General features: G+C 41.6%; 1 protein-coding gene across 6 annotated transcripts in view; it reads left to right on the top strand.

The window, feature by feature from the left end:
• Positions 1 to 23,865, top strand: part of MPP7 (MAGUK p55 scaffold protein 7) — a 281,685-nt gene that overhangs the window by 112,302 nt on the left and 145,518 nt on the right. For 5 of the 6 annotated variants that reach the window (XM_090047431.1, XM_090047425.1, XM_090047426.1 and 2 more), the window contains one exon: positions 3,122 to 3,240. In XM_090047431.1, coding sequence (XP_089903557.1) covers positions 3,205 to 3,240 — 36 coding nt within the window. In that variant the 5' untranslated portion in view covers positions 3,122 to 3,204. The remainder of the gene's footprint in view (positions 1 to 3,121; positions 3,241 to 23,865) is intronic. The other variant, XM_090047429.1, reaches the window with a different exon arrangement.

The following is a 23,865-nucleotide window of genomic DNA, read 5'->3' as shown; positions in this document are numbered from 1 at the left end:
GATCCCGGGACGTCATTCTCCCATTTACTCAGCCTTGGTGAGGCCACAGCTGGAGTACTGCATCCATTTTTGGGCCCTACAATTCAAAAAGGATGTGGAGAAGCTTGAGAGGGTGCAGAGGAGAGCCACGTGCATGATCAGAGGTCAGGAAAACAGACCTTATGATGACAGGCTGAGAGCCATGGGACTTCAGCCTGGAAAAGCGCAGGCTCAGGGGTGATCTGATGGCCACCTATAAGTTTATCAGGGGTGTTCACCAGGATCTGGGGGAATGTCTGTTCACAAGGGCGCCCCCAGGGATGACAAGATCGAACGGTCACCAACTCTACCACAACCGATTCAGGCTGGACATAAGGAAGAACTTCTTTATTGTCTGAGCCCCCAAGTTTTTGTATAGAGTGCTGCTGGAGGTGGTTCAGGCAGCCACTTTGAACTCCTTCAAGACACATTTGGATGTTTTATCTTGCTGGGATCCTATGATCTCTGCTGACTTTCTGCCCCTGGGGCAGGGGGCTGGACTCGATGATCCTCTGGGGTCCCTTCCAGCCCCAATGTCTATGAATCTATGAAATGCCCAGATACATGATTCATAGCCTTCTATAGCAATAAGATGGTCTCATAAAACTGACTCCCTCATAATCTGTCAAATCTTAAAATTCATGTATAGGAACCTTGATATTTTAGAGATTACTTGCCCTTAATACGGTTTGCCAGCCGTTGTGTGTGTATATCTTAATCTCCATTCAATAAAAATAGTTCATTTTCATGCCAAAAAGTGATCTTAAAGAATGACATAACACGCTAATAATTATTGGGAAATCCCGAGTTAAGGCTGAAACTACATCACCATTTTCATGTAGATATTTATAGAACAAAACGTCCAGTGGTCTCTTAATTGTGACTTAAAAATGATTTTAAAAGATTGTGCTAATCCCCTTCTGTTTGCTTGTATTCTTTCCCCTCTCCTCAATGTTTAAACATAGATATTTTGTGAATATTTTCAATTTGTTTTCATTGAGGATTTAATTGACTAAGTCACAGAATAATGGCATCATACAAAGACCAAATACAATGTAGTAGGTGTTATGAAATACATAAATAAATCTATGAATCAATAGAGAATGGTTTCTCCAATCAGAAACTTTGCTTAATGGAAGTGGATCAAGTTAATATTTTCTTACTTCTGAATGGTAGGTAGACAGGAATTGTTTCTTAGTGGTCATTGCGATTCAGTATAAGGACAGATCTTTAGTATTCCACTCTTGTTTTAAAAAACCCCAAAACATGTCTTGGTTTGTGAGGGGAAATATGCATTCATACCAGCCTGACGGCTGAACTATTCAGTACAAAAATTAAAAACTTTTCCTGTATAAATCAGGCTATACAGGAAACCTTTGTCTTCAGTAAGAACTATTTAGCTAGTACCTAATTACATGTGTGTTAACTTTTTTCCAACTTTATTTTTGCTTACCATGCATTTGTTTCCTCAGCTAGACTGATGAATGTAACTTTTTGCAGCTGGTAGCCATTGTGACTCGCTATCAGACTTGTTTGAATGTGCTTAAATAACTGCCTGCTGTCTGCATAAACCACATGATGCACATATCCATTTACACCAGGTGCCTAACTTACATTAATCCAGAGAATAAGAGCCAAGAGTCCTATTCTGAACTTATGATCTTTGGGTGTTAGTGCAACTGCTGATACTAGGTAGTACTTGGCTATGGCTGTGCTTTTTTATATCCATGCAAAATTGTAGTGGTTTGAGTTATATCCTCTTTTTACAGTTTTCTTGAAGCATAAACAAGAACAGATTTAAATAAAAGCAAGATCTTGAGAGAAATGAATGTCAACCACCAAAAACATTTGGACCACAGAAAAGAATGTGACTGGAAGGAACATTTTTCCAGAAAACTTTACTGAAAGCCAACAAAAAGAGAGAATTTTTAAAAATAATCAGATCCCAAAGGTGCTATATTTAAGTTTAGAAGGGGCAAATGATGCCTTAAAAGGTTGTGAAATGATGTTTACTAATGAAATGTTTAAATCATATGTTTTAGGGTGATAATAAGCATACTAATGATAGGCAACCTATAATTTACCATAATGGGCTTTACTAGATGAATATCTTGTAAAACTGTCCTTGTGATGAACAGCAGCACTTACTCAGACTAAAAATAATAGCAGGACCATGTATACTGGATCCCAGGAGGTTATTGGTGTTTTTGTAGACAGCAGACAGGAGAAAACGGCATTTTGTCCTTTTTACCCCAAGTAATCCCACTGGAAAATTAAACATGTGCTATGAATTGATAGCGGCTCACGCCAGGTTACCTCCCTAAAGAGGGCTGCTGCAAGCACTGTTGCTACATTTCTTGGACAGCAGTTTGATAGCCTGTGTGCCTGATGGATAGTTTATGCTGTACGCTACTGTGGAACACTGTGCTACTGTCTGCCCCCGGAGACTGCAAGTGAGGTGTGCCACAAATAACTGGGAGCAACAGTTACTTTAACCCTTCTAGAGAATCTAGGTTAAATCTTGTTTAGCTAGGCTAAATCTTGGTTTTGTTTTAAAGGTTGGCTACTCTATAACAATGTAGTTTCTTTTGTCTTGCTGTAGATTTGTGCTGGACATAGGATAAAAAATACATTAAGTGGTATATTAGTGAGAAACATTTAGAGAAACCACGAACCCTTTTTAATGGACCACCCTATCCAGTTTCTGTTCTTTTAAGGAAGTTTTTCCTATTCATGACTCATTTCACTCTTTGGCTAACATCAAGGGAAATGGAATAACGATTAAGCAAAGGAATGTATGGTTTTTTTCTGGTTTTGTCCTTTTTCAAAATCTTTATGAATTTTCTGTATAGTCTTGTGTAAATATATATGGCTGTAGAAGCTTGACAACTCTGACAAGGTAAAAAGTACACAGTTAATACCTGCTGCTTAGTAATTTTTTAAAAATGTTCCCTTTGGTTCTTCAGGCATGTTTTGTTAGATAGACCAGACTCCTTCTCCAGTTAAAATGACATGCTCCAGGCAGCCAATTACACAGAACTGTTAAGTGAAATTAATGAGATCACCCTTAGATTACACTTTGTGTTTTATTTTCATTTTATAGGTCTGTATGAGCTGCTAGCTGCATTGCCAGCCCAGCTGCAGCCACATGTGGACAGCCAGGAAGACCTGACCTTCCTCTGGGATATGTTTGGTGAAAAAAGCCTTCATTCACTGGTAAAGGTAAACCACATTTAAGTTAGAATCTCTCTGAGAAGAGCATATGGAAAAATGTTTTGAGCGCCATCTAGTAAACCAGTGATCAAACCGTTGCTCACTGAAAACAAAACAGTCTTGTTTTAACTAACTCTGCTTCTTTCAGGGGTGGAAGTTGTTAAATAAGATTCTACCAAAAATACATAGATGACTTCATTTAATAGTGATGTTCTGGCACTGTAATACTAATGCAGCAAACATATGTTGTTTGCCCTTGTTTAGAAAGAGAGAGTACAAAATAGTAGCAGGAAATCTGAGACTTCTTTATGGTCAACATTCAAGACCTGGAGTTTAGCTTAAACAAATAAATGTTCACAGCAAAAATTAGAAGGAATATATTTTCTGAGGTCAAGTATGGCAACAGTTCAGTAGCCACATTAATTTAAAATAATTTCCTTTAACAAAGTCAACTGAAATTCTAGTAATCTGTTTCTTTTATTGGCTTGCCTCCACTGAAAATTGTGTTTTGCATATAAATATATTGAAGTAAAGTATGACTAAAATAAGTTTGGAAGAATGTTTCAGTAACGTGTCTTGCTATGAAAAGGATCAGCAACCAGAATCAAAGCAATGCCATGGGATTATGGAAAGCAACCCTAATAATGTTCAAATTGCTCCATAGCAGTAAAATGGGACCAGTCAGCTGGTTAGAAATGTTTTGCTCCTACAACACTGTGTGTGCTTTGAGCCTGTAAAACAAGGCTAACTTGAGCTGTAAGAAAATTCCAAGATCTCAGCTGAGTCAGTAGGTGGTAGTAATTCATACCACAAATAAATCCAGACTTGCACATAATTTTACAAAATTTGTTACATTTGTCAATCATTAGTCTAGGGAAGGCTTAAGACTGAAGTAACAGTCGAAGTGTATTAACTTACTGTCCCTCTGTGATGAGACAAAATTGAGGAAATCCTGATAGGTACCATTGTACTTAAATACTTCATAGTAGTAATGAATAAATACTTTAGAACAATTCCCAAAGGTGTGACCTAAGGTGTTCTGTATTAGGCTTAATGATGTTGAAAGCGTTACCACAGACGCAGATTTGCCTGTCATGAATTTATGGAAGTGGCACAGCTGTTGGCTTAGCTAGAGTAGCTCAGAGGGGCGGAGGGGGCTAATGAAACTTGATAAAAGTAGAATTGCCTCCAAAAATAGTACAAATTGGCCACATTACTACCCTGAATAATGGCTACTGGATGGTGTTTGTTTGCACATAAGCAGTAAAAGTAATTTTCATCACCCCAGTATACAAAGGAGTAAAGTGGGTAAGCAGGAATGACTGCTCTGAGCATCCACAACTAGTGAGCTTGGCTTTAAAAGTCAGTTTTGTTGTTTTTAAGATCAACTTTGAGTTCTTTTTTTAGCTTATTATTTTTGATCTCTTAGGGCACATATGAGTCATGTTTATAAGTTTCTGTCTACAATGAATTTAAAATAAAAGCTAAGTCTCTCGCTTAATTGCTGGACTCCAAGAGCTGGGACTTTAGGGAAAAACAATATAAAAGTGTGTCAAGAGCTGGCAGTGTTGGTTATAATAACAGAGGCACTGCAAAACTTTGGATTTTTCTGTAACATTTTAGTATTTTCAGTTGTTAAGGAAAATACAAAGGAAGCTTTTTTTAACTAAGTTTTTCAGGCAGAAAACTTCTCTGATGACCCTAAAGGAAGGAAAATCTGTTAACGGCATAAGGATGGAAACAGTTTTTGTATCAATATTTGGTCAAGATTATTTTCAATTTTAGCAGAGAGCTCTTATCTTAATTTCATCTGGTAATGGAAATAACAGCACAAAACTGTAAGGAACAGTATTTAAATGTCATCACTCTTACTTGCCCTTAACAGCTCCACTGTCAGTGCCCACAGAATTTTCCAATTGTTGAATTCAGGAGTTAAGCAGATCTAAGACTTGCTACTGCTTCACTGTACCTGGTCAAGTGGCGATTGGGACCAGTTAAAAGGTTGAGCTGCAAACTGGTTTGGCAGTAATGTGTTTATTTAATACTAAAATAAGGTATCCATAACTAAACTAATTCAGAGAGAGAACTGGGGATAAATAGTAGGGCTGATCAAAGAGGAAGAACAGTGTTAAGTGAAATAATGAGGTTTCAAACTCTGCTGTGAATAAATTTACAACTAGACATTTCAGAATATTTTGCCAAAAAACCAGGTGGGTGTCTACTCAACCCCAAATTGCCAGTCCTTGGTGACTAAATTGCTCATCTAGAATGTGCTGTGAATCAGGCAGGCTCCTTCCGGCTCCCCGTAAGTGGCTATTCTGGAGTGGAACTCTCTAATTTTGACTATGCTGTACTTGAAAAATCAGGTTGTCAGAAACTTTGTCAGAAGATGTAATGTTTTCAGGAAATGTTTTGGCTTCAGTGAATCAACATTTTATTACAGAAATATATTGCATGTTGTACTGAAAAATTTCTACCTAGCTTTTGGGGGTAGAGGTGCTGCTTTGAATCTTGAGCCTTCCAGAATCAGGAATTTGTGTGACTTGAAAACTGTCAGCAGCTGTATTTAAACTATAGAGATTGTGTATCCCAGGAAATGTTAGGTACGTTTTGTTGCCAAAAGCTGATTTATTGCTGTTCTCCCCCACCCCACTTACTTCTGTTACTTATGGTATATTATTTTTGTATAGAAATCTAGAGATTTTGTAGATTGTAAGTGAAAAAGGGGGATCACCTTGATTGTGTTGTCTGACTTCCTCTATTGCAAGGCAGATAAACCTTACATAATAAGATCTGTATCAAGCCCAGAATTTCATCATCTTCAATTTTTTGGCTTTGTAATATCTTTAAAAAGGGCATCATCCAGTGTTATATAACATTTTGGGAAACGTAGCATGTTATGGACTGCTTGTTATAGAAGCAGATATCCTCTTCAGCCATTACTGTTTTGCTGTTCTTGAGTTTCAGGAGTGCTTTGCATTAAGATCTGGAACATAATTTGAGGGGCCAGGTTTACAGTAGTAGCCTTTAATGTCCACTCTATTTTGTACGGACAAATGTATGCAATTCAAGAGACAGGGAGAGACTTACATTTTAAAGCAGAGATGCCTGGGCCAGGTAATGTTTTGGTACTGGTGTGATTTTTCTCTTAAATCTTTCTACACAGAAAGAGTTTGGAAGAGAGGGCTGTTAATGATAAAGATCTTCATAATCCTGTACCTGTACTTATTAAGGGATACAGTTCTGTTTTCTAGAATTCACAGTTGCATCAGTTTTTGCTGAATGGCTTGCTCTTGCCATTAGTGGTAAACAGGCAGGCAGCAATTTGTAGTAACTTCTCCATTGAGAAGTTGATGACATTATTTTTTGCTTAAGGGTATATGGCTTAAAAAGCTTCAATAAATAACAAACTAACTTTAAAAATTGTGTTCTACTGTGTTTATCTGTTATGTACATATAAAGATAATTGTAATATTTTCTGTAAGGATGTATGATTGTAACTATGATTTACTATACTGGCTCTCTTTTTAAAAATACTTGTCTTGGAGCTCCCTCCATTCATTACTATTGGATAAAAATCTCTTCTTTGTAAACTTGGACCAGCATAAGCTGTTCTAAGAAGTCAGAAATGGAAAAGTTGTATTAGATCATCCATCCCCTTGCAAATACTGGACTGCTCTCTACAGTACATTCCTGCTGCAGCACAACCAGCAAAAACTGATGCAACTATTCATTCTTGGGTGGGGGGAAAGGAGGAGGAGGAGGAATTAGTTTATTTGAATTTTGGGTCTTAAAGCACATGGCAGAGTTTGTTGCTGACAGTCTAGACCAAAACCAGTTGAGGACATTGAATGTTTGGAGTTTGTCATTCTCTGTTTCACTGAGCTGATTATTTTCTCATCTGATTACTTACTCAAGTTTTGTGAGAGACTTTAATTTTATATTTTTCACATACTGCAGAAAATAGTGTCTTGTATATGGACTTGTATAAAAAATCTTCTAAAGAGATGATCTCCACAATTAGACTAGTAAGTTAATGGCAACCCAATATAATACATTCAAATACAGGGTCAAGAATTTGAGTAACTGAAATTAGAGTAGTTTTTTCCTCATCTTTCATATATGAAAGTAATTACATAATATTGTATCTTGGTCATTTGTATATTGCATATTGTATATGCATTCCACCATATAGCTAGTAAGCATAAACTTTGGTATTGCTGTTGTGTTAGTGTTGAAGCATGAATCCTACATATATCTCACTTGCTGCAGCCACACCTCTCACAACACACTGGCTGCTCCTCCAGCCACTCCAACACCACAGCAGCCATCACCCAGGCACTTGCCAAACATGCTGCTAAAACACAGAGGAGATATTGGCTACTCTGAGCCCTCACTTGCTCTGTACTCAGTCTCACCCCTGGCTGCTCCTCCAGCCACTTGATCCGAATAGGCAGTCCTGACAGTGGAGACCCTCCTCAGTCATACATGCAGGTGTTCCTCATTCAAATCTTTGATGACTGTGCCCGGCGAGGGTGAACTGGACACTTAGAGCCTCTCTACCTGGAGTGGATCTTCCTCTTGCTTGTCTGCCATGTTTTGATGGTGTAAGAAAGCTGGGAGGTTCCTCTGGAGATGGAATGCCTCCACCCTCAGGCTGGCTTGGTGGAAGGGTGAGTGGCTTGGGGCTCTGCTTCCCCTACACCCCGTCTACTCACCAACCAAAATAGTCGCCACATTGATTAGGTACTCGGTCACCACACAGGCTTGACTTAATCTGTTGCACCCCTCCTGGGCTTGGATTAACTCTCTCTCCTGCTTAGTTCAAAGTCTGGGGTAACTGGCTGAAGCTGCCCTGCTTTGACTGTCCCCTTTGAAAGGAGGGTAAGTCTGTGGCCACCGTCTCTCTCCACCAGGCCTCCTTGGGTCACACCGGGGTACTCCCTTCTGGGCTGAGCCCCCTTCCATGGGCAATAAAACTACAGAGTAAAAGAAAACCAAAAACTTCAAAAATACCCTGGTGTCTGGCGTGGTACCACCCAGGGAATGGGACTTGCATGTCCAAGGCTCTGTCTTGTGGGCTCACTCTTGCAGTGGGTCTCACCAGTCATGCTCTGTGGCTCCACTGCCAGTCTTCAGGGTCGAGGTGCTCCCAGCTCTCCCCCATGCCAGCTTGGGCGTGTTCTCTCAGCATCCTCTCCAGCTTCTTCCAGGTTTGCAAGGACACGCCTTTCAGCCTGTGCTGCCCTTGCTCCTGCACTGCATCCTGGGGCTTACCGATGCCCCGGACGCTCTTTTATGATGTCATAAGCAGCATGGTCTCCAACATGAAAGGAAAGCTTGCTTCTAAAGTGCAGTGGAGATGCCGCACATGTCTCAACTCCTCAGGCTTGGGTCACTGTGGGGAAGGCGAACAACCCTTCAGCCTGTCCCAGGCTTTGCTCCCCCCAGCAGTCGGGGTGTATTGTCAGGGAATCCCCCCTCCTCTCAGGATCCCTGTCAGCCTTGTTGCCCAGCTCAACAACAGTGACCATCAAACAAACCAACACACACGTGGTGGCAATCTCATGTCCCACACGGTCGGCCCAGGCACAGGTGCAAACCCTTTTTGTAACCTCACTTGACTACCACCTGCTAGTCATTCACACGGCTGATCACATGTCCATGCAGACGACACTTATGCCTCTTTCACACAGGATGCTTCCATGCACATGACACAGCTGTATTGCTCAGGTAAATGTAACACTTTACTGCCTAGGGTTCCTGCCAAAGCCAGTTATGCAATGACAACCTCATTGGGCATGCCTGGCCCTTAGAACGGGGCCATTATCTCAGCGAAGATGAAACGTTTCTCTTTGGAACCTTCCACTGCAGGCCAGGGGCATGGAGGCTTCAAGCCCACATGAGAACAGCATTGACTGAGAAAGATGCTAGGGTGAAAATCTGCAGATCTTCTCAAGGTAAAGATCCTAGACTCGATTGAATGGGAATTTAGACCTCTTACTACTTTCTTGATTTCTATAGAGAAATGTCAGGGAAATACTCTAGGTAAAACATAAGCTGAGTAGAACAGTACACAAAAGGCTGTTGCGATAAGCATATTTCAAAGCAAAATTAATGGTAGTTTGTGGATCAAGGTTGGTATTTCTCCAGTAATTGAGACTGCTTATGGGGTTTACATTTCTACCAGAAGAACTGCTGCTCTCCCCATAGAAGCATGCAGTGTACAAACACTTATTCAATTTTTCTTTCAGATGAGACATGTTTCCTCAGGGAGATGTTCCAGGTGGACACTCAGAAGACTTTTCTCTCACAAGAATGAATACCTGTACATTCAGTGGAATAATAGTCTTCACCTTTTCCCAGGCTGGGGAATACCCAGTCTGGGGAATGAATGGAGGAGGCAGGGTATAATTTTCCCTGCTGATCTGTGCTTCCTGAACCAGTCTAGGAGGGGACTGAAGGAGCTGCCAGAGCTCCCTGGGTCTCCTCCAAATCGGGCACTACCTTGTTTGGGAAATGAGTGGGAGACTTGGGGCTGTATATGTGAAACCCCTGCTTTAAAAGGAAATGGTGGCTGCAGGAGCCATATTGAAGGAAACACAATGATGATCATATTATGATAATGCAGGTACTACCTTTGCTAGAGATAATTGGATAGTTTTGTCCAGTTTGCCTGCAGAGAAGCCAAAGAGCAGAGGTTAAAGCAAGTCAGTGGCAGTATCAAGAACAGAAACAGTCTGCTAACTCCCATTTGTATTCCTGGCTCAAATCATAGCTTATATTCAAAGTACTTGCAGTGTCATCTGTGCAAACAGCAATTTGTTTAGGGTATAAGATGCCAGCTTTCAGTCATTTTAATTTGATTTTCTTAATTTGTTAGCTATAACTCGGCAATCTCAGTTGGTACTTCTGATAAGTAGAAAGAAGGAGTTTTTACATTAAAACTCAGTATCTTCCAGAGAAACTAACTCTTTCTGGCATCTGCTTCAGGTTTAAGGTTGGTACTTCTGGTGGGGGGAGTTGTTTTTTTTGTTTTGTTTTTTTTTGGGTGGTTTAAACCCTCTTTTACTTGATTCTAAAACAAATTCAGCCTTGTTCTTAGGGGAAGACATTTATATTTTGGAGTTAACAAGTATTCCTTCTTCCCTGGTGTTTTAGGTATTGGATGGCCCTTTATGAAGGAGGTACTAGGGAAAAAATCTGAAAAAATAGGTTTATGAAGTCTGCCAAATCCATCTTTCTAATTGTGCTTTTTGATTTTTGACAGAGATTGCAACCTGTAATGCTTGTATGACAACAGTGATGTTACTAGTTGGCTGAACGTAGCTTCAGCTTTTTTTTAAAATTTCACCATGTATTTGAAAAACAGCTTTAACAAATGCATAACTGGTTGCTGCACTACTGATTTATATTTAACACTGGTATCCCTGCTTTAAATAATTTGAGTTGTAATGTTATGTGTATTATAGCAAATGAGCAATTATGTTATTATTGAGATCGAATGCTTATATCAGCAGGTTATGGGGGCATATAAATGGTTTTAATGAGGAATAAGTCATCCTGATTATCTGAGTTGGATTTCCATTTTTAAAAATACTATTTATATTTAAATACATAGTTGTACCTTACCACTTAACCAAGTATGTCTAATCTTTTTGTGCATTTTTGTGCATTTCCCTTTTCCCCACCTGCTCAAAGCAAAACATTTTTCCATGATTTTTTATTTTGACATCTTCAAGTACTTTCCTCTGTGTTTTGGGTTATAGGAAATAAGATGACTGAGTCACATACTTAACTTCCAATGTATGGCTAGTTCTGTTGAAATAAGAAATATAAGCAAGTGCTTAGAGCTTTGTTTGAAGTACTGTCTTTCAACTTGCACTGTACTCAGTAGTGGAAAATAAATAGTAAAGTGTATTCTTTAAAAAAAAGAAAAGTCTTCTTAGAGACACTCAGAGACAGAGTGAAGATCAGCCTGTCCTTACAGTTTTGCAATTAAAATACCCTTGCTGCTTCTAGTTATTTGCTAGACTAACTTTCTTGTTAGGCACTGATGAGTGAAGCTTTTATTTTTAACATATTCCTTATTATTTAGTTACCAACATTAAATTTTAATTGGTTTTTTTTAATAGGGTTTTGACATGCAACTTGTCACAAGATCATAGTGTTCAGACTCAATGTTACAACACTGGATTAACAGGCTTTGTTAACTTCATCTGTATTTAATATAGATCATTGGTGACAGGCTATGACCCCAGATTCTATCAGATGCACCTTTTGAGATGCACTCCTGGGTGCTCTTGTACCTTCAGGGTTACCCTTCAGCCCCAAATCCTGCTTCACCATCTTTTGCTTGACCACTGAGTACAAATTGAGATCATCTTCCCTGACCACTGACACCTCAGCTTTTCCCACCTCACCCAGATCTTGATGGCTTTTAGCAGAGAGAATTTTGTCAGCTATGAGTTTCATACCCTTGTCTGGTCATGTACTCAGAAATGTTAGATCTCTGCCTCCTTTTTGTAGAAGACCGTTGCCTGTATAGTCAGTTTCTTTGAAATTCTGCTTACCACCGACAATAGTAAGTTATAGAAGATAGCATAAAGATTTTAACAAAAACAAGAGCAGACATAAGAAATCGATAACCAACTGTTGAAATACAAAGATATAAGAATAAACAAACAGAAGACAATATCAGAATGATGATTTTTTACCTTGTACTGTACCTGTATCTTAGCCCTGACTTCTCAGAATGCAGCCTCCACATCTCAGCAGGTTAGGAAGCACCTGCTATCTCTGACCTACCTGTCAGCGATTTCTGCAACTTTTCTTATATGCCAGAATACCTAACTCATTTAGTAGGGCTGGGAAGAATAAAGACAACCACTTGCTGTCATAGCAAAGCTTAAGTTGGATTTCTTATGTGGCTTCTTATCTGCCTATTTTACATGCATTATTCGTTGGATTCCTGGGGAGTCCATACTATGCACACAACTTCTTCCGCCTCAGAGGTGTATCTGTGTACCAAGGCAGGGCAGATTTGCACCTTATAGACTAGGGTTGTCAAACTTTCCCCCAGCTAGATGCAGGCCACAGGGGCTCCTCCCAGGATGGATCTGTGGGGCTGCATTAGGGCGGCAGCATGGGGCAGGGATTGGATGGCTGCTCAGATATATGTTCAGGCAGCAAGGAGCCAGTGCACAGCTCTGGCACAATGGCAGCACAGAGCGCATTGGGCCAGAGGTGTGAAGCCTGGAACCATGGGCATACAGTGGCACAGACATTAATACAACTATGGAAACAGTCTTCCAGCTCCATGCCACCACCCAAACATGATTTTGTGCTGCCGCATGACCCCGACTCCAGGCTGCCCAAATGTAGCTATGTGCTGCTACACATCCGTGGCTCCACACTGCCACACATCCCTGGCATTGCCAGCCAGCCAAAGTTCCACAGTGCCACCTGGAGGTAGCTCTGTGTAGCTACACACCCTTGGCTCTGTGCCACTGCCCAGTGGTGCAAAGCTCTGGCCAGGGAGCTGCCAGCAATGGTCATGTTCATTAGGGTCCAGGGACCCCAAATTCTGCTCCGCTACACTTCTGGGAGCCCACCGGACTATCAGTGAACTGGAAAGAACAGTACTGTGGGTCAGATCTGCTCCATGTGCAGGTGTGATGCCCTTATTAGAGACCAAGTCAGAGCATTACTTTTTGTAAGCAGTGGGCTTACTTCGTCAGATGCTGTGTACCAAACCAGAAGTCTTTTTTGACCTCATTATGACCAGGAGAATAATGATATCCTTTCAGACATATCCAAAAGATATCATTTCTCACTTAATTTCCCCACTGTGAGAAATGCCCTTCCTGGAATTAGCCTGTTCCTGGGTCTTATTCTTGCTGCAGTTCTCTCCTTATAAAACTTATGTTTTCATCATTATCTAGAAAGGCCTGGCCCATGTGCTTCCAGCCACCTCTGCAAGGGCCAGTTTGACAGGTTGTTAAACATACCCATCAGATGCTAATTTTCAGTGATTATTTCTCTGTCGTTCAGGTTTTGATCCTTTCCCAGGTGTGAAACTAATTGTTTAAGGAGAAACAAGGTGTCAAACTTACTGTTTAACTGCAGATGCTTCCTCAGCCTGATGAAGGGTGTTTATACCTGAAAGCTTGGAAAGAAGATTTTTTGCACTATTTAAGTTGGTCTAATAAATATCAGATTCACCCAAAGAAACTTGTCTGTCTATGTCCTTAGACCAACAGGGTTACAACCTATACCCCTTGTTTAAAGAGTAACACCTAAAATCTTTGTCATGTTATGGGGGTGTAGGTTGTAGCCATGTTGGTCTGAGGACATAGGCAGACAAGGTTCTTTGGGTGAATCTGATATCTTTTATTAGACCAACTGAAATAGATACGGAAAAAAATTAAGCAGGCTTTTGGGTTTAAACACCCTTCATTGGGAAGTTTCTGCAGTTGGTGTGTGTGCTCTTCCTGGATGAAATGAATAGTAAAGAAGCCAGAGGCTGGTCTGGTATGCATACAAGACAGGCAGTCAGTGAAGATGTAAACTGAGGAGTCAGTAGGTGAGAGACAGGCTGGGTGGGGGGAGAAGGGGGATGAATGTAGCAGTTAAATAGTGGAGAGGTACCTGAGCAGTCAGATGTCTGGCAAGTTATAATGCGACATAAATCCAATGTCTATATTTAGTCCATGATTTTTAGTATCCAGGAGGTGGTTGAAGTGGAGCTCGTAGGCTCATCTCTGAGAAGTGTTTTGTAAGCTTCCTTTGAGGATTAGAACTGAGAGATTGGAGAAAGAGAATGTTTGTTTTTGTGAGAAATGTGCCCCCACAAGTAGTTGTATTCCTGTCTTTAATAGATTTCTGATGTGTAGATTGATAGATTGTCATGTTAAGCAATCTTGGCCTTACTGTAACTAGAAGAAATAGATTTATATCAAATAATATAATGCATACAAACACAAGGGTGGTAAGGCTAAATATAGCTGGATGCTGTCAGTCTCTAGAGACTGTGCATGCCATATCAGTTAAACAAATTTAAGAAAACCTACACGACATCCCACAAACACCTCAAAATATTGTGGGTCCATGACAGTCCCTTTCATACTCAATTAAATTACATTTTCAATGTACTTTTTATTATATCTGTAATTTTGCTGTTATATTAGGCTATGAAAGAGATATTTTTGGCGTTTTGGTCTGTTTTGAACAAAAATGGAGGTTTTCATAGATGCTAGGGTTGGAAGGGACCTCAACAGATAATTGAGTCCAACCCCCTCCTTAGGCAGGAAAGAGTGCTAGGGGCCGGTTGACCACAGCCAGATGCCTATCCGGCCTTCTCTGAAAGACCCCCGAGGCAGGGGAGAGCACCACCTCCCTTGGAAGCCCATTCCAAATTTTGGCCACCCTTACTGTGAAGAAGTTTTTCCTTATATCTAGGTTAAATCTGCTCTCTCTGTCAGTTTGTGACCATTGTTCCTTGTTACCCCAAGAGGCGCCCTGGTGAACAGAGCATGTACAATCCGTTGCTGCGTCCCCCAATGAATTTGTAGGCAGCCGCAAAAATCACCTCTGTCTTCTCTTGCAGAGGCTGAAGAGCTCCAGGCCTCTCGGTCTTTCCTCATAGGGCTTGTCCTGTAAGCCCCTAACTATACAAGTGGCCCTCTCAAGTCTATCAACATCCCTATTGAAGTACAGCGCCCAAAACTGGATGCAGTACTCCAACTGCAATCTGACCAATGCCACACAGAGGGGAAGTATCACCTCCTTGGATCTATTTGTCATGCATCTGCTGATGTGTGATAAGGTGCTGTTAGCTTTGCTGATGATTTCATCACACTGACAACTCATGTTCATCTTGGAGTCCACTATGACTCCAAAATCCCTTCCTGCTGCTGTGCTGCTGAGAGGGTTACTTCGCAGCTAGTAGATGTGCTGGATATTTTTGCACCCTAGGTGCAGCAGTATGCACTTGTCCTTGTTGTAGTGCATCCTGTTGTGTATTGCCCACTTTTCTAACCTGTTCAGGTATGCCTGCAATCGTTCCCTACCCTCTGGAGTGTGCACTTCACCTCACAATGTAGTATCATCTGCAGACTCGGACAGAGTACACTTTACACCCACATCCAAGTCACTGATGAAGACATTGAGCAGCACAGGTGCAAGGACCAAACCCTGCGGGACCCCACTACCCACATCCTTCCAGATCAATAGTGACCTGTCTACTACCACCCTCTGGGTGTGACCACTAAGCCAATTTGCCACCCACTGGACTGTGTAAACATCCATGTCACAGCCTTTTAATTTATTTATGAGAATGGGTGAGATACTGTAGACCTTGCTAAAATCCAAGAAAACAACACCCACCTCTACTCCTGCATCTAAGCACTTTGTGACCCGGTCATAAAACGAAACCAGATTGGTCAGGCATGATCTACCTGCTACAAACCCATGCTGATTTCCCTGCTGCATTATTTTTCCCACTGGATTCCCACAAATATGATCCTTCATAATCTTTTCAAAGACCTTTCCAAGGATGGAGGTCAGACTGACTGGCCTATAATTACTCGGATCCTCCTTCCTCCCCTTCTTGAAAATAGGGACCACACTGGCCCTTTTCTAGTCCTCCAGGAACTGACCCAAGTGCCACAAGTGCTCAAACAGCCACGCCAGTGGTTCTGTTGTGACACCAGCCAATTTCTTCAGTACTCTCAGATGCAGCTTATCCAGGCCTGCTGACTTGAACATGTCCCATCCATGCAGGTGACTCTGCACCAAGTCAGTGTTGACAGTAGGTGGGCTGGTGTCCTTCTGATGCCCGTTTAAGAACCCATTAAGAGATTTATCTTGAGCTCTGTTCAGAAACACCGAGGCAAAAAACTCATTGAAGAGCTCAGCCTTGTCTCCCCTGTCTGTCACTAATTGCTCCTTCTTGTTCAGTAGGGGTCCTATGCTGCCCTGCGCTTTCCTTTTACTCCCTACATACCTAAAAAGAAACTTTTGGTTGTCTTTAATTTGTGTTGCCAGCCTCAGCTCTGTAGTTGCTTTGGCTTTTCTAACTGTCTCCCTGCAAGTGCGGGCCAAGTAGGTATACTCCTCCTTGGTAGCTTCCCCCTGCTTCCACTGCCTATATGCCTTTTTTTTTGCCCTTAGGCTACCCTGGATTTCCCTGTTTAACCAAGGAAGTTTTTTGGCTCCTTTCCCCCTTTCCACTTGTACTGGGATAGTCTCCCTCTGCACCTGAATGATTGTTTCCTTTAGAAACAACAACCTTTCCTGGACAATGCGCTTATCCTGCAGTGTCATTGACTAGTCTCCTAAGCACACTGAAGTTAGCCTTCCTAAAGTCAAGCACTTCCACCCTACTAGTTTTTTTACCACCCTATGATGTATGGTGAATTTGATTGATTGGTGGTCAATGTCCCCATGGTGACCATGAATCTGCAGCTCCCCTACCAGGTCCTCCCCTGTAGTCAACACCAAGTCCAGTAAGGCATTCCCCCTAGTGGGACCATGTACCTCCTGCGTTTGTAAAATGCATAATTAATTGTCAGACTAATTAACAAGCTATGTGCTCGTGCTCTGCTGGTGGAGACTTTTAAGGACTTAAAGATAAAAGATATGGCTTTTAGTTTTTGAGGTAGAGGGGAGTGGGGGGGGGGCTCTGGGAAGAGGCTGCTACTGCTTATTCATTGATTCAGGCCAATATTTTTTTCATTGCCTGATATTCTAATCTTTCTGTTAATTTTTTTCAATGTTTTTTGTTTGAAGAACAAGAATTAGATTTCAGCATGTTACGTGTATGAACAGACACTCAATTTTTTAAAATTTTGTTTTGTTTTTAAACAAATTCCCCTAGTTGGCAGCCTGTGCATGCGTCTCTTTAAATGATAAATGTCCTATTTTCCATGTAAACTGGTATGTGACTTAACCTACATATATAGAGATAAATATAGCTTTCAGTGCAAGTTTGTTGGGGAAAGGAATAGTTTATAATTGTGCTGTCCTTACGTAGTCTTCACTTACATAAATATTTGAATTGATTATTTAAATTATTTGGAGAATATGGTGGGTTTAAATTAATTTAATTGATTGTCTGATGAGTGATGAACTGTAATATACTGTGCTAAATTAAGAAGAGGGTTCTAAATAGTGAACTGCTGGTTCTTAATCTTGCATAAAATTTACTGACCCCACTAGATGGTGCTAATTGATTAAAACATTTTTCTGTACTCAGCCAAAGGCAATATATCCCTGTCTACGACTGAAAAGTTCTATTCTTGGAATATTGGATGGATTTGGATGCTGAATTGAACTGGAACTAGGGCAAATTCTATTTAATAGAAGGACTGTAAGAAAGTTGTCTACTGTACCAGGCAAAATTAAATCAAATTCTCCCGTCTTTAATTTTAGCAGCGTCTACTTGAATGGAGAAAATGAAGCAGCCCAAGATTATGCCAAGGTTGCACAGTATGTATGCAAGGGGTCCTGGTTTTGTACTTCTTTCTTGATTAACTTTTTGATCAGCATTTCTGCAAAACGTTAAATAGATTAGCAAAACTTTTTTTCATTATAGAAAGAACAATTCAGTCAGTATTATAGGAAGAACAGTTCTACCGTTCGTAGAAACCTGTTTGCCCATTGATGAGGATTAGGGAAATGCTTCCATTTGGGTGAAGTCAGTTCAAATATTGTTAGTTCAAGGCATATGAATCAATTTGATCTGTAAAGAGTCGCTTCTTCATCAAGAAATGTATTAAACTTTATATTTGATTTTATTTCTAACCAATAGACTAAACTGTATGTAGAAAGAAGTCATTTCATTAGTTATTTAAAAGATAACCATTCTTATGCAAAGTACAGTACAGGGGTTTTGTTTTTGGTTTGATTTTTCTTCTTCCATTGATTTATTTGCTTTTCAAGTAGAGCCCTTGGGGGTTACTTGCCCCTTTCAGTTATCCCCTTATTGTTGCTCGTATACTGTCACTGCATTGCAGGGGGAGTGGATTGTATCTCTTCTCCTTCATCATACTTCACATTGCTACTAAGCCATCCACTGGATGCATCTGTGTTTCACAGCAGACAAGGACTATTACTAATGCAACATTTTTCCATTTGGTCTCGGCAGTCCTGAGAATCTTTACTGAGGTCCTTGTAGTGGTGGCAGCCTGCCTCAAGAGAAGGTAGGGTACCCTAGATGACTATCTAGTAAAGAGAAACTCTTTTGAACAGGTGTCAGAAAATCTTCCTATTATTGTGTCTGTTTCAAACCTTCAGTTTACCAGTGAATAGGTGGCCATCATAGAGGACATTCCGGTTTTCTGCTACTCTGTCCTCTATTCGTTGTCCTCTATTCATATGAAACATAGTGCCTTTGTGTCCTCTATTTTTCTCTTCAAGAGGAAAATAGAGGACATAAAGGCATCTGGTTTTGTATCAATAGAGAAATGAGGGCAACTGGACTGTCCTCTATGATGGCCACCCTACTGGTGAATATGCAGAAGTTGAATTTGGTCCCAGTTCAGAGGTTGCAGTTCAAAGGGGCTACCCTGGATTCCCCACCTCCATTGTGATTGCTAGAATCTGTCTCCACTGGAATCAGTTTTTTTATTTCTTTTTTATTGGACATCATCTTGTAGATCAAGGTCAACTCAACATAATCATCATAGACTTACCCTCTATTCTTGGTCACATGGCCAATATCAGACTATGCTGCAAATGCTGTGAATTGTGTATTTCCCAAGAAGACATTATAGAGCATAGAAGTGACCATTCTTCCTCTGGTCAAATTCCCCATAGCAACAAAAAAAAATCTGGCATAGGGGTGCTTAAAACTTGGCCTGTGGGACACATCTAGCCCCTAGCATGGTATAATCCAGCCTATAGGGCTTCCCATGGCTCCATGGGGAGCCCTGCTAGCTGTGGTGCTTTATGCTGAATTGGGTCCACAAGTGGGTGCTCTCTGGAGCCTGATCCTGGAATGTAAGACCATTTATCTGACCCACAGGGTCAGAACCTTAAGCATTGTTGATCTAGCACATGCAAAGGCATTATGTGTCTTCCTCCTCAGGCCTCAGTGCATGTAGCTTTTCCTGCTATAGTGGGGAGTACATCAGTGACCTTCAGGTGCAAAGTCCTTTGCCTTCCGTGGAGGCATTAAGCTTAAGTTAACATCCTGCAGCTCAGGGCAATACACAGAGCATGGCTACGCACCTCATCCAGTGAACGAACAATATGCCTTACATTCTACTTTGGGGCTATCCAACTGTGGCTTTTGGGCCCATGGGTTTAACTGGGGTCCATGGGTTTCTGCCTGGTTGCTGTTCCCCCCCCAACTCCTGGAGTCTTCAGGCTCCCTTTCCCTCCTCTGACCTCCACATCCTTCCCCTAGTCCTTGGGGTGTACTGGTGGTGCAGCCTGCACCGTGGGAGAGCCCAGAAAGTCTGTGCAGCCTGTGTGGTAAGGGAGCTGTACAACCTGCAGCAGGGGGGCTCATGGAGGCTGTCATATGGCCTGGGGGCCGATGCCTGTGTGACATGTAGCCCCTGACTACTCAGAAGTTGGACAGCCCAGTTTTACATCAAGTTTTACATCAAGGAAGCTTGACATTTTTCATCCTGTGTAGAGGTAATCATCTTATTAAACTGGTTATTTTATCCACCATCAGCTATGCTTCTCAGTAGTGCATTTTCTGCTTCTCTCGTGGCTCCCCCCACCGGGGCAGAGGCAGGCACAGCTGGAGGAGCCACAAGAGAAACCTCCATGTTTTCCCTGATTGGCCCCAGCCTCCTGGCACTTTAAAACGCCTCACATTCACTGGTTGCAGCGGTGGCAATTGGGGCCTCCAGGAGCTTGTGGCAGAGCACCCCCACACAGCACGGGGCAGTGGGAAGCAATGTGTATACCACCCCCCCCCGCCCATGCTTGGCACCCACATGACAGCTGCCCTATGGCACAGGTGCAGCGTGGCTTGGCAGGGCACTGTGTGCTGTGTTGGAGCTGGGGGCAGCTTCAGCAGTCACCTGGAGCTCAGCAGTGCTCAGCCCCAGCTCTCAGGCAGCATGTGGCACCCACGTCATGGAGCAGCTGCTATACAGGTGGCAAGCAAGGAGGGGTGGGGGCAATCCCCGCTGCTCCATGCTGTGCTGTGCCACAACCCCGTGGAGGCTCTGGTCCTTGCTGATGCAGCCGGTGAGCGCAGGGCTTTTTTTTTTTTTTTTTTGGTTTAAGTGCCAGGAGTCTGGGGCTGGGCAAGGCAGCCATGAGGGGCTTCTCCCACGGCTCCCCCTGCCCAGGGAGAGGCAGGCACAGTTGGAGGAGCTGAGGAAGAGCCTGCAACCACCCGGCTGTGCCTGCCTCTCCCTGACTGACCTAAATCTCCAAACCTGCGCCGAATCTCCAATTTTGATTCGGCTGAATCGAATGGGGACAGTGATTCAAATTACCGAATTGAATCACTGTCCTCCTGAATTGGCCCAATCCAAATCAAGTACTTCTCTATTGACGCAGGCCTACAGAAAATCTCCGTGACAGTTTTTTGCTTTTGTAGAAAAGTTTTAAAGGAGCACTGTGTGTGTGTCTGTGTCCCCATTCAGTTTGGGCTAGGGTGGCAATTGTAGAGGACATCCTGGTTTTTTGCTGCTTGGTCTTCTGTCTTCTATTGATATGAAACCTGATGCCTTTATGTCCTCTATTCTTCTCTTGAAGAAAAAAAACAGAGGACATAAAGGCATCGGATTTCGTATCAATAGAGCAGGGGCGGGCAGTTATGTTGGGCAGAGGGCCACTTACTGACTTTCAGCAAGCCATTGAGGGCCGCATGACAGACAGCTCAGGGAAGATTAATATTAATTTTCTAAATTTTTTTAGGGGCCCCGTGGGCCAGATAGAATGGCCTGGTGGGCTGCATCCAGCCCCGGAGCTGCATTTTGCCCACCCCTGTAATAGAGGGCAGCTGGACAGTCCTCTGTGATGACCACCCTGGTTTGGGCACTGCTTAGGAGTCGCACACAATGGAAATTTACATACAGAGAAGAAGTCAGAAGGGAAAGACATTTACTGAAGTTTTTTAAGTTGTGTTGTCCGTATGCATATCCACATCCCACCCTCCTTCCACTCTTCCTCAGAGTCCTTGACTCTTTGCAGTTCTGCAGCTGAGGGAAACTTGAAGCCCAGGAAGTGTGTGCCCCTTCATGCCCTTAGCCCAGAGCATGAGGAGAGGTAGGGTGCACATGCATTCTGTGGATAGTTCAAGGGCAAAACTGTTTGATTTTGATTGCCCAAGGCACTTGTGTGCTAATGAAGAGACTCTGTATTTTCCTTTTGTACTTTTTAAAAATCAAACCTCTTGTAGTAAATATAAGGTAAACCTGCAAAGTATTAGCTTCAGTGTACTGTCCTGTCCCCCCACTTCCCCCGCCCCACTTTATTTATTTTTTTAACATGCAGTATTTTTCTAGTTCATTTTAAATCTGTTGTGGCAAGTTTGGTTTCCTAACACTTTGAATTAGTGCTAGTACATACTGATGCACACCATTTGCAAGTAACTTCTCTGTCTACTGGGTTATTAAAATATAAAATACAATGAAGTATTAGAATGGTATTTGGGGGGAAGAAATTGAATACTTTTCCCTAAAAATAGAAAATATTTACTGTAAGAAAGTGATATTGAAATACAGTGGAACATTTTTTTTTTCCTGATCACCAAAAGTTCGTCACCATCTCAAAATGAAATAGCAATTTTTTTTCCAAGATACTTTGTGTAAAATTATCATTGTAAAAACATCAGACATTTGGCTGCATCAGTAGGGATTATTTCCATCTGTATTAGATTATTTTCTCCACAGATTTACTGAATACAGTTTCTTAGTACACAAATGCATGAGTGAAAGTAGCTGTTTGTTGTCAGATTATTTTGATGAAAAGAGTACTTTCTGCATCTCAAATTAAATGACAGGTGCTAAGGCATAATTGCCTTTGTATTAGGATATCGGAGCAACAGAGATGCTTCAAAATAATTAAAGGTTTTCACTCTCCTTCCTCTCTGGAGGAGTTTTTCTATAGAACATGATAAAAATCAACCACTGATTTTTATATATTTGGCAAACATTTTTTTTTTCCATAATAAGACTAAGAATGGTGCTAAAACCAGTGCTAGGACCAGTTGATACGTTAACACAGCTGGGATAAACTGGATATACTTTAAAGGTCTGGCAATCCAATTATCTCTTTATCCTGCATGCCGTACTGTTGTGGGACACATGATAACATGTTACTAGTGTGTGGGGCAAGTCACTGTTAAGTCACATTACTTTCTACCTCTGCTTTCTTCCATACGGGTTTGCAGGGTTTAAGTTAAGATACTTAACATAAAAAGGACTGATTGTAATTTGATCAGCTTTAGTAGCTGTTTGTTCTTAGAACTTGGATGTGACCTCATACTTAGGAATGACTGTGAGAAGCTTATAATGCAGTGGCAGCTTCTATGAAATGATTGTGGTAACTTTCTGCATAGTGTTCAGAAGCCTGTGAAGGCATTTTTGTGCCAAGTATATTACTGTGTTTATCTTCAGTTAAATGTTACTTGAAACTCTGTGTGCAAGGGAGAGAGATGGGGAGGGGAAAGATGATAATCTTATTTTTTTGTACCTAGTGACTGTCAACCACTGAAATGTTAGGTTAAAAGTATGCTACTTTGTCTTGTGTTAAAATTAAAAAAATGAAAAGTGGATATAAGATGCTAACTTTGTATGGGTGAAGACAAAGAATCACGTAGAAGTAGGGTGGTAGAGACCTCAATAGGTCATCTAGTCCAATCCCATGTCTGAAGCAGGATCATCCCTATCCAGACCATTCTATACAAACCTATTGTCTAATCTTTTCTACACAGTCAGCCATGCCAAAACTCAAGACATAATACCTTAACTTGCCGCATAAAGCAGCCTGTTGCTGTAAAGATTGTTCATGTATGCTTGAGATCCCAGGAAGAGAGGCATGTCCCCTCAGAGTCTGACCATGAGATAAAATCATTTCCTGACCTCAGATATGGTGATTGGTTTGACCTTGAGCAGAGGGGCAAGACCTTCTAGTCAGGAACCTCCAGGTTTAAGTCCCAGCAGGAGCACTGGCACATCCTGGTCAAAATCCCCAGCTTGGGCTGCAGCTGACACCAAGTGCCTCTGAGGAAGGCTTAAAAAACCCCCTGACACATAACAGCTTCAAGCCATTGGTCCATATCATACTCCCTGCATCAAGAGAGAAAAGGTGTTTTCCCTCATCTTTATGGCAGCCTTTCAGGTATTTGAAGATACTTGCCATGTTCCCGTCTCAGTGACTTTTCTCCAAGCTGAACACACTGTGAGCTCCTTTAGTCTCGCTTCATATGATTTGCCTTCCAAGTTTTTTATGATTTTTGTCACTTGCCTCTGGGCCCTTTCTAACTTCTCCATGTCCTTTTTAATGTGGAACCCAAAACTGCACAGACAACACTAATTAAACTCCATCTAGAGCAAAGTAGAAGTATTATCACCTCCCTTGTCTTGTACCTAATGCTTCTGTTGGTGCAATCATAGTTTTACAAAACTGCCTTTACCTTTTGCATGGCTGTGTATCAGG

The sequence above is a fragment of the Crocodylus siamensis genome, chromosome 5, assembly GCF_052110815.1.
Source record: "Crocodylus siamensis isolate JL-2025a chromosome 5, ASM5211081v1, whole genome shotgun sequence".
NCBI classification, from domain to species: Eukaryota; Metazoa; Chordata; order Crocodylia; family Crocodylidae; genus Crocodylus; species Crocodylus siamensis.
This window is presented reverse-complemented; position numbering and strand designations above follow the sequence as displayed.